At 51.3% G+C, this 11,394-nt stretch overlaps 1 protein-coding gene across 1 annotated transcript; it reads right to left on the reverse strand.

Annotated features, from left to right (window-relative positions):
• Nucleotides 1–487: 487 nt before the first annotated feature.
• Nucleotides 488–11,149, reverse strand: LOC140404630 (aurora kinase A- and ninein-interacting protein). Its single transcript, XM_072493237.1, has 3 exons — nucleotides 11,003–11,149; nucleotides 5,389–5,533; nucleotides 488–1,517 (listed from the first exon to the last, which is right to left on the reverse strand). The coding sequence occupies exons 1-3, from the start codon at nucleotides 11,090–11,092 to the stop codon at nucleotides 604–606; spliced, it is 1,149 nt and encodes a 382-aa protein (XP_072349338.1). The 5' UTR covers nucleotides 11,093–11,149; the 3' UTR covers nucleotides 488–603.
• Nucleotides 11,150–11,394: the final 245 nt, after the last annotated feature.

An 11,394-nucleotide genomic window follows, 5' to 3' on the forward strand; every position in this document is an offset into this window, starting at 1 on the left:
TGGACTGGCCGTGCTAAAGTGCCCCTTAGTGTCCAGAAATGTGTAGATTAGGTGGGATTATGTGGATAAAGGCGGGGATGTGGAGCTTGGGGAGGGTACTCATTCACTGGGTCGGTGCAGACTCCAGGTAGCCTTTAACATTGACATTGGTGGAGGGGTAGATATTGATCGGGACGCAGGGGCTGGGGGAGACCCCCTCACCCCAAAGGGGCCTCGGCTTAACAACTGACTAGGAAGAAGGTGTTCCCCGACTGTACAGCACTCCCTCAGTACCGACACCGGGAGCACCAGCCCGACTCCCTCTCGAGAGGGAGGGAAGTGGAGTTAAGCAGGGGTCCCTGCGTTGCTGCACCCCGGAACCTGGTTACTGGTCGCGTTAGAACCCCCAGTTTAAAACTGGAGCACCTGTGAAAGGGGCGGGCGGGTAGCAAGCCACCCAGGTTGCTGTTTTGTTGAATTTTCAGCGCAATTCACGCAAGAAGCAGACTTTCGTTTGGTTTGGTTAGAAAAATCTTTATTCCTTTTGTCTTTAAATGTGCCCAGGGCGCAGGCGTGGGAAAGCAGTAAGAGCGGAACAACGGCGAGAGTGGGTTCGACTGATCGTCAAAGGTGCCGGATCACCACATTGCCGTCGGAATCTTGTGTGAACAGTAAACGTTCGGGCGGACAGACATCGGCCTGGCGTTCGGACGCTACCGCGAGGTCCGACTCAGGAACACCGCTGAGGGCATCAATGCAGTGTTCCGATGGAAGGTTCCGGCCACCGGGGACGCCCGCCCCAAACCGGCTGTCCGGGTATCGGTGGGAGATAACCCGGTTCCCCTGTGAATCCTGGCTGAATAAAAGGGACAGCGTGTTCTGGTCGCTGCGCGGTGCGTTTGGTCGTTTAGAAGGCGGAGATTCAGTGCCGCGGGGACCATTCCGACAGTGCAGGGGCAGGTTGGTTCCCCGAGACCCCAGGGGTCTTTTCGAAGGCGCAGGATTCAGGTTTGTCCGCTGCCCAAAGACATTTTCCTTGTTCTCGGGAAGGCAGTCCTCGCCCCGGGCCGGGTTTAGCTTCTTGGGCGAATGTGGCGCCTCCTGGCGTCTCGACCGCCCCCTTTCCCGGTTCACGGTTCGTTGGGAGGTGGAGGGGAGAGGGCCAGGGACGGATGCTCCGGAAGGCTGCGCCCGCGGAGGCCGGTCATCGTGCTGCCCCTCCGCAGCCCCGTTGCCCCCGCCCGACGTGCAGTCCCCTGCCGGCGGCCTGGCCGCCTTCCTGTGCGAGGTGGCTCGGCTCGCTTGTGAATCTGGAGTGAAATGCAGCTGGGTGAAGTCGGCAGGTGGCAGGCTCGGGACGCCACTGGGCGCTTTGCCCTCACTGCCCAGAGCGGGACAGCCACTGACTCTGCGGAAATCACCGTCAGTGACCAGCTCAGCCTGGCTTGCAGGCGGTTCCCTACCGATGGTGGTGCTTGGGCCAGAATCTGGTGAGGCGACACCCAGGGTTGACGTATTTGGCAATTTCTCTGTTTTACCTGCGGAGAATAAATGGGAAAGAAAAACTGGGGTTTTCATTGTTATTTTAATTATTACTCTTCACCGCCTAATCAGCATATACTTACAGAGCTGCACAGAAACAGGCCACTTGACCCATCGGCTCCGTGCTGGTGTCCCTGCTCCACACCAACCCCACCCCCCCCTCCGTCTCAACCTATCAGCATCTCCATCCATTCCTCTCTCCCTCATCTGTTTACCCAGCTTCCTCCTCCATTGTCTTGACACTATTCACCTCGATCACTCCCCGTGGGAGCGAGTCCCACATTCTCCCCACTGCCCGTGGGAGCGAGTCCCACATTCTCCCCACTCCCCGTGGGATCGAGTCCCACATTCTCCCCACCCCCCTGTGGGAGCGAGTCCCACATTCTCCCCACGGGAGCGAGTCCCACATTCTCCCCCACTCCCCATGGGAGCGAGTCCCACATTCTCCCCACTCCCTGTGGGAGCGAGTCCCACATTCCCCCCACTCCCCGTGGGAGCGAGTCCTACATTCTCCCCACTCCCCGTGGGAGCGAGTCCCACATTCTCCCTACTCCCCATGGGAGCGAGTCCCACATTCTCCCCACTCCCTGTGGGAGCGAGTCCCACATTCTCCCCACTCCCCGTGGGAGCAAGTCCCACATTCTCCCCACTCCCCGTGGGAGCGAGTCCTACATTCTCCCCACTCCCCGTGGGAGCGAGTCCCACATTCTCCCCACTCCCCGTGGGAGCGAGTCCCACATTCTCCCCCCAATCCCTGTGGGAGCGAGTCCCACATTCTCCCCACTCCCCGTGGGAGCGAGTCCCACATTCTCCCCACTCCCCCTGGGAGCGAGTCCCACATTCTCCCCACTCCCTGTGAGAGTGAATCCCACATTCTACCCACAAGCCCCACCCCTTGACTATGCACACAGCCGCTCACTGCGAAACAGAAAATGAAAGCAATCCTTTAATCGTTTGGCTGATTTAGCTGAGCACCTGTTTTACTAATTTACCTTGGAGCAACGAGGAGTGGAAGCTGTAGAGAGGAGGGGTGAGTGCTAGGCACGAGCAAACCATACAGATCTGAGATAATACAGTCTCACCGCAACATGGTCGAGGTATGAACCCTGTGGACCACGTTACAACGGGAACCCAGTATATTGATGCTTATCTTCTATTTGAGGCCCCTAGTTTTGGATTCCTCTCCAAGTGGAATCGCTCCCTGCACATCTACCCCATCAAGCCCCTTTGGAAATGAGAACGTTTTCTGTCAGGCAGTTCCTCAGTGCTTAATAATCGTGAAGAGAGCGCACACTGACACATGCACATAAATTAGTTTCAGACGAATGCTTCACACTTCAGACGTCACATTTCAAAGTATCGGAGATGGAGAGGGGGAGGGGGAAAAAAAGCCCTTTGCTCTTAGAAACTATGAACGTGATAACTCGGCCTCACCCGTAAGAGGTAGGAGCCATTCGGCCCATCGAGTCTGCTTCGCCATTCAATGAGATCACGTCTGGTCTGATATGACGATCCCCAACTCCACTTCCCCGCCTTATCCCCATGACCCTTGATTCCCTCCCTGATTAAAAACCTGTCTCTCTCTCTCAGCCTTAACGACCCAGCCTCTACAGCTCTCCGCAGGAAGGAATTCCACAGATTCACTCCCCTCTGAGAGAAGAAATTCCTCCTCATCTCTGTCTGAAATGGTGACCCCTCACTCTGAGATTCTGCCCTCTGCTCCCAGACTCTCCCACAAGGGGAAATGTCCTCTCAGCATCGACCCTGTCAAACCCCCTGACAATCCGATGTATCGTTCTCCCTAAACTCCAGTGAGTTCAGGCCCGACCCACTCAACCTCTCCTCATTTCCCTCCCTACCTGGGATCAACCGAGTGAACCTCCTCTGGACCGCCTCCAATGTCTTTTTTTTTTAAATTTAGAGTACCCAATTCTTTTTCTCCAATTCAGGGCCAATTTAGCCTGGCCAATCCACCTACCCTGCACATCTTTGGGTTGTGGGGGCGAGACCCACGCAGACACGGGGGAGAATGTGCAAACTCCACACGGAGAGTGACCCGGGGCCGGGATCGAACCCGGGACCTCGGCGCCGTGAGGCAGCAGTGCTAACCACTGCGTCCCCGTGCCGCGCCAGACTGCCTCCGATGTCAGTACATCTTTCCTTAGATAAGGGGACCAAAACTGTTCACAGTAAGGGCAGCACGGCGGCGCAGTGGTTAGCACTGCTGCTGCACGGCGCCGAGGTCCCGGGTTCGATCCCGGCTCTGGGTCTCTTGTCCGTGTGGAGTTTGCACATTCTCCCCGTGTCTGCGTGGGTAAATTTGGGATTCTCTGGAGTCTGGAAGAATGAGGGGCAATCCCATTGAATGAGGGACAATCCCACTGAAACATACAAAATTCTGAAGGGGGTTCTATAGGGTGGACACAGAGAGATTGTTTCCGATGGGCGAGGAATCTAAAACACAGGGGTGGAGGGTTTGGAATTTCTTCACTCAACGGGTAGTGAATCCTTGGAATTCTCATCCCAGAGGGTTGTGGGTGCTCCATTGTTGAATACAGTTAAGACTGGGATAGGTAGATTTTTGGGAAATTAAGGGATATGGGGAGCGAGTGGGAAAGTGGAGTCAAGGCCCAAGGTCAGCCAAGATAGTATTGAATGGCGGAGCAGGATTGATGGGCCGAATGGTCCACTCCTGCCGCTTTTAAGACCATAAGGCATAGGAGCAGAATTAGGCCACTCGGCCCATCGAGTCTGCTCCGCCATTCAATCATGGCTGATATTTTTCTCATCCCCATTCTCCTGCCTTCTCCCCATAACCTCGGAATCCCCTTGTTAATCAAGAACCTATCTATCTCTGTCTTAAAGACACTCAGTGATTTGGCCTCCACAGCCTTCTGCGGCAAAGTGTTCCACAGATTCCCCACCCTCTGGCTGGAGAAATTCCTCCTCATCTCTGTTTTAAAGGATCGTCCCTTTAGTCTGAGATGGTGTCCTCTGGTTCCAGTTTTTCCTACAAGTGGAAACATTCTCTCCACGTCCACTCTATCCAGGCCTCGCAGTATCCTGTAAGTTTCAATAAAATCCCCCATCATCCTTCTAAACTCAAACGAGCACAGACCCAGAGCCCTCTGGTCTGGGGCCGTAAAAATGGTCTCAGAGGGGCTTCTTGAGTTTTCTGCCCTAAGGAACATCTGTCGCACAACATCATGATCTCTACCACGTGTAGGCAGGTGCCAAATTCACCCTTGCCAGAACAGGGATTGAACCCCGTGCTGTTGGCAGCAATCTGTTCCACACCGGCCTGGATAGAGTGTACATGGAGAGAATGTTTCCACTTGTAGGAAAAACTAGAAGTAGAGGACACAATCTCAGACTAAAGGGACGATCCTTTAAAACAGGGATGAGGAGGAATTTCTCCAGCCAGAGGGTGGCGAATCTGTGGAACTCTTTGCCGCAGGAGACTGTGGAGGCCGAATCACTGAGTGTCTTTAAGACAGAGATAGATAGGTTCTGGATTAATAAGGGGATCAGGGGTTATGGGGAGAAGGCAGGAGAATGGAGATGAGAAAATATCAGCCATGATTGAATGGCGGAGCAGACTCGATGGGCCGAGTGGCCTAATTCTGCTCCGATGTCTTATGGCCGTCTGGTGGCTGAGCCGACCAGCCACCCAAGGGGTGGCAGTCGCCGTGGCCTGCCGTAGCCTGGAGCTGTGACAGGAGGCTCCAATTTACTTCCATTACATGCTTGACCAGCAATCCCTCCCCTCTCACCACTGACGCGCAGAGCAAGGATTCACAGGTCGGTGCGTTATCCCACGGCTGCGCGCGCACGCGCGCGACTTGGAGCGGAGGAAGGTGACGGTACCTTTGGGCGTGGGGAGGAAGAAGGAAGAGACGGTTGTCTGCCTGACGCACCGCGGAGGAGCTCTCGTCTGTGTGAAATTCACAGCCACTTCAACGTTGCAGTGCCTTCTGGACAGGAGGCTCAGCAGCTTCGAAACGGAACGGGGCTGAAAACAATATTTTTGAAAAGTTAGGAATAACCTATCGCCGGCACGAACTGGAAGGAACGGCAGAATTGGAATGTACTCCAACGTTTTAATTGACATCACTGGTCAGTGTTAGCTTCTGGTTGTAGTGAAGAGCCAAGAGTTCTGCTGCTTTACCAAGACGCCTTTATTTTCCTTGAACACACGCTGTATCAAACTCTATCACCGCACCACAAGGGCCACCTGCAGCCCCTTTACATATCAGCGTCAATTATTGGATACTTGACATCAATTTTGCATGTAATTGGAATGTCTCTTAACCCATTCCTTAACAGTTAGGCCTCGGCCGGTCTATTGTGGTCAATTCTAGGCACTGCGGCTGGAATTCTCCAGCCGTAGAACCGGCGGGATTTTCTGGTCCTGCCAAGGCAACCCCCCCCCACCCCCCCCCGCGCCGTGGGTTCCCCGACGGCAGAGGGTCAGAACAACAGGGAAACCCGTCAACAGCAGCAAAGCCGTAAGATTCCGCCCACACTTCAAGAAAGACGTAAAGGCCTTAGAAACATTACCATGGGGTTTTATCCAGATATGAGGGACTTCAGTGATGAGGAGCGGTTGGGAAAATCGGAACCGTTCCCCTCGGAGCAGAGGTTCCCAAGATAATGAGAGACTCCGAGAGTAGACAGGAGAAAAATCACTCCCTTTGGCAATAACCATACGTTCAAAACCTTGGTGAAAGGTCCGAGGTGGGGAAGGCGAGGAGAAATCGTTCGTGCAGAGAGCTGACGGGATCTGAAGGTTTCACCTTCAGATGGAACGTGAGGCCACAAATATTTTTATAAAGAACATAAGAACTAGGAGCAGGAGTCGGCCATCTGGCCCCTCGAGCCTGCTCCGCCATTCAGTGAGATCATGGCTGATCTTTGTGGACTCAGCTCCACTCTCCGGCCCGAACACCATAACCCTTAATCCCTTTATTCTTCAAAAAACTATCTATCTTTATCTTAAAAACATTGAATGAAGGAGCCTCTACTGCTTCACTGGGCAAGGAATTCCATAGATTCACAACCCTTTGGGTGAAGGCGTTCCTCCTAAACTTGGTCCTAAATCTACCTCCCCTTATTTTAAGGCTATGCCCCCTAGTTCTGCTTTCACCCGCCAGTGGAAACAACCTGCCCATATCTATCCTATCTATTCCCTTCATAATTTTATATGTTTCAATAAGATCCCCCTGCATCCTTCTAAATTCCAACGAGTACAGTCCCAGTCTACTCAACCTCTCCTCGTAATCCAACCTTCAGCTCTGGAATTAACCTAGTGAATCTCCTCTGCACTCCCTCCAGTGCCAATATGTCCTTTCTCAGGTAAGGAGACCAAAACTGAACACAATACTCCAGATGCGGCCTCACCAACACCCTATACAATTGCAGCATAACCTCCCTAGTCTTGAACTCCATCCCTCTAGCAATGAAAGACAAAACTCGATTAGCCTTCTTAATCACCTGTTGCACCTGCACACCAACTTTTTGCGCCTCGTGCACCAGCACACCCAGGTCCCTCTGCACAGCAGCATGTTTTAACATCTTACCGTTTAAATAATAATCCATTCTGCTGTTATTCCTCCCAAAATGGATAGCCTCACACTTGGCAACATTGAATTCCATCTGCCAGACCCTAGCCCATTCACCTAACCTATCCAAATCCTTCTGCAGCCTTCCGGTATCCTCTGCCCTTTTTGCTTTACCACTCATCTTAGTGTCGTCTGCAAACTTTGACACATTGCACTTGGTCCCCGACTCCAAATCATCTATGTAAATTGTGAACAACTGCGGGCCCAACACTGATCCTTGAGGGACCCCACTAGTTACAGGTTGCCAACCAGAGAAACACCCATTTATCCCCACTCTCTGCTTTCTGTTAGTTAACCAATCCTCGACCCATGCTACCACTTTACCCTTAATGCCATGCATCTTTATCTTATGTAGCAACCTTTTGTGTGGCACCTTGTCAAAAGCTTTCTGGAAATCAGATATACCACATCCATTGGCTCCCCGTTATCTACTGCACTGGTAACGTCCTCAAAAAATTCTACCAAATTAGTCAGACACGACCTACCCTTTGTGAACCCATGCTGCATCTGCCCAATGGGACAATTTCCCTCCAGGTGCCCCGCTATTTCCTCCTTAATGATAGATTCCAGCATTTTCCCTACAACCGAAGTTAAGCTTACCGGCCTATAATTACCCGCTTTCTGCCGACCTCCTTTTTTAAACAGGGGTTGTCACGTTTGCTACTTTCCAATCCTCTGGGACCATCCCAGAGTCTAGTGAATTTTGATAAATTATCACTAGTGCGTTTACAATTTCCCTAGCCATCTCTTTTAACACTCTGGGATGCATCCCATCAGGGCCAGGAGACTTGTCTACCTTTAGCCCCATTAGCTTGCCCAATACTGCCTCCTTAGTGATTACAATCATCTCAAGGTCCTCACCTATCATATCTTTATTTCCATCAGTCACTGGCATGTTATTTGTGTCTTCCACTGTGAAGACTGACCCAAAAAACCTGTTCAGCTCCTCAGCCATTTCCCGTCTCCTATTATTAAATCTCCCTTCTCATCTTCCAAAGGACCAATATTTACCTTAGCCACTCTTTTTTGTCTTATATATTTGTAGAAGCTTTTACTATCTGCTTTTATGTTCTGAGCAAGTTTACTTTCATAGTCTACCTTACTCTTCTTTATGGCTTTTTTAGTAGCTTTCTGTTGTCCCCTAAAGATTTCCCAGTCCTCTAGTCTCCCACTAATTTTTGCCACTTTGTATGTTTTTTCCTTCAATTTGATACTCTCCCTCACCTCCTTAGATATCCACGGTCGATTTTTCCCCTTTCTACCGTCTTTCTTTTTTGTCGGTATGAACCTTTTCTGAACACTGTGAAAGATCGCTCGGAAGGTTCTCCACTGTTCCTCAACTGCTTCACCATGAAGTCTTTGCTCCCAGTCTACCTTAGCTAGTTCTTCTCTCATCCCATTGTAATCGCCTTTGTTTAAGCACAAAACACTAGTGTTTGATTTTACCTTGTCATCCTCCAACTGTATTTTAAATTCCACCATATTGTGGTCGCTCCTTCCAAGAGGATCCCGAACTATGAGATCATTAATCAATCCTGCCTCATTACACAGGACCAGATCTAGGACCGCTTGTTCCCTCGTAGGTTCCATTACATACTGTTCCAGGAAATTATCCCGGACACATTCTATAAACTCCTCCTCAAGGCTGCCTTTACCAACCTGGTTAAACCAATCGACATGCAGATTAAAATCTCCCATGATAACCGCTGTACCATTTCTACATGCATCCGTTATTTCTTTGCTTATTGCCTGCCCTACCATCCTGTTACTATTTGGTGGCCTATAGACTACTCCTATCAGTGACCTTTTCGCCTTACTATTCCTGATTTCCACCCAAATTGATTCAACCTTGTCCTCCATAGCACCAATATCATCCCTTACTATTGCCCGGATGCCATCTTTAAACAACAAAGCTACACCACCGCCCTTACCGTCCCTTCTATCCTTTCGTATAGTCTGATACCCTTGGATATTTAACTCCCAGTCGTGACCATCTTTTAACCATGTTTCAGTAATGGCCACTAAATCATAGTCATTCACGATGATTTGCGCCATCAACTCATTCACCTCGTATCCTACGAGCATTCAGGTAAAGTACACTTATGCTGTTTTTTATGTCTTTGTTATGAATCCTAACACCTTGATCAGTAACTTTTCGCAAATTATTTTTCCTCTTACCCCTTCTCCTAATTTTCCTGGTCTTTGAACCCATATCTCTACATAATAACCTGTCACGTAACCTGCTGCCTTGCTCTCCATTAACCATTATACTGTCCATAGCTTTACCCTTCCCTTCCCCCCAACTTGCTAGTTTAAAGTCCTTGCGACCAACCTATTTATCCTATTCGCTAGAACACTGGTCCCAGAATGGTTCAGGTGAAGACCGTCCCAACGGTACAGGTCCCTCCTGCCCCAGTACTGATGCCAATGCCCCATGAAATGGAATCCCTCTTTCCCGCACCACTCCTTTAGCCACGTGTTAACTTCCCTAATTTTCTCAACCCTATGCCAATTGGCACGTGGCTCGGGTAGTAATCCAGAGATTATAACCCTGGAGGACCTGTTCTTTAATTTAGTCCCTAGTGTTTGATAATCCCCAAACAGGTCCTCTTTCCTAAAGGGCTTTGGGCAAGTACTTCCTCAATCTAACAAGTGCTATCCCCGGAATCCGATCTAAACTTTTGGACACGAAGGGGCAATTTTAGCGCGGCCAATTCACCCAACCTGCACGTCTTTGGACAGTGGGAGGAAACCGGAGCACCCGGAGGAAACCTTCCTCAATCTAACAAGTGCTATCCCCGGAATCCGATCTAAACTTTTGGACACGAAGGGGCAATTTTAGCGCGGCCAATTCACCCAACCTGCACGTCTTTGGACAGTGGGAGGAAACCGGAGCACCCGGAGGAAACCAACGCAGACACAGGGTGAGCGCGAAGACTCCGCACAGACAGTGACCCAGCGGAGAATCGAACCTGGGACCCTGGCGCTGTGAAGCAACAGTGCCAACCACTGTCCTAAATGCATCCTCAGTCTAATAATAACTGAAGGAAACAGGTACCTCAGTAAATGAAAGAATGGTGGCACATAACAGGCACCCCACTGAGTGGCGGCAACCTGCATTTATATAGCACCTCTGAAATAGCAAAATGCCCCAAGGACCTTCACAGGAGTGATTATCAGACACAAATACAGCCCCAAGACGAGAGCTGGCAGATTTTATTTACTTTTTAAAAATTAAGGGGCAATTTAGCGTGGCCAATCCACCTGCCCTGCACATCTTTGGGTTGTGGGGGGTGAGACTCATGCAGACGCGGAGAGAATGTGCAAACTCCACAGGGGCGGTGACCCGGGGCCGGAATCGAACCCGGGTCCTCGACGCCGTGAGGCAGCAGTGCTAACCACCGTGCCGCCTCTAGAGCTGGAGAGATGACCAAAAGTCTGGTCAAAGATCTCGAGCGTCATTCTCCGCCGGCGGGAGTCTCCGTTTTGCCGGCGCCCGGGGGTTTCCCGAAGGCGTGGGGCTGCCCCACAATGGGAAACCCCATTGACCGTCCGGTGTTATGGAGACTCCCGCCGGCTGGTCGGAGCAGAAATGTGGCGGGGCGGGTCGGAGAATTTCGCCCCTGGACTTTAAGGTCTTAAAAGGAGAAAGGGGGGGGGGGGGGGGGGAAGACACGGGGACTGGGGACTGTTTAAAACGAGAACGTTAATTTTAAAATTCAGGGTTTGCTGCACTGGGAGCCACGTACGTCTGCAAGCTCGGAGGTGCGACGGGTGAATGTCTTGCGTTTTGGAATTTTACGCGACTTGCGTCCTGGACGTTCTTTGATTAAGGTGACACCAATCCCAAGAACACCAACCTCCATTTTCTTCCTCTTCAGCTGCCTGGTGTCCAACCAAACATCACATTCCTCCACCCTCGGGTTTTCCAGCTTCCTTTTGCGTTTCATCTGTGAGCTGGTGTTGATGCTGGGCAAGCTAAGGGAGAAACAGAAATCACCAAGGTCAATACACCTGCACGGCGCAGTACTCCGCAAGGCGACACTTCTCCAGTCGTCCTTCCTGGGAAGTAGGTCCTGCCCCGGGAGCGTCAGGGGCCTGTTCAACGATGGGGGTCATTCAAACCCCCTCCAATCCCCTCTTCACATCAGACACAGGGTAATGGGAGGCGGAGTGCATGGGCTTTAGGATGGAGAGTGAGGGATTGTGTGTGTGGGCGAGGTGTGTTGGGGAGAAGGTGGAGGATGGGATC

The sequence above is a fragment of the Scyliorhinus torazame genome, chromosome 31, assembly GCF_047496885.1.
Source record: "Scyliorhinus torazame isolate Kashiwa2021f chromosome 31, sScyTor2.1, whole genome shotgun sequence".
Lineage (NCBI taxonomy): Eukaryota > Metazoa > Chordata > Chondrichthyes > Carcharhiniformes > Scyliorhinidae > Scyliorhinus > Scyliorhinus torazame.

Excerpts from the sequence above, each read along its gene's own strand:
- LOC140404630 (XM_072493237.1), bottom strand. The coding sequence starts at position 11,092 with ATGAAACGCAAAAGGAAGCTGGAAAACCCGAGGGTGGAGGAATGTGAT. Across the intron at positions 5,534-11,002 it reads TGAAGAGGAAGAAAATGGAG|CCCCGTTCCGTTTCGAAGCT; the intron begins GTTGGTGTTCTT and ends TATTGTTTTCAG. Across the intron at positions 1,518-5,388 it reads CTTCCTCCCCACGCCCAAAG|GTAAAACAGAGAAATTGCCA; the intron begins GTACCGTCACCT and ends TATTCTCCGCAG.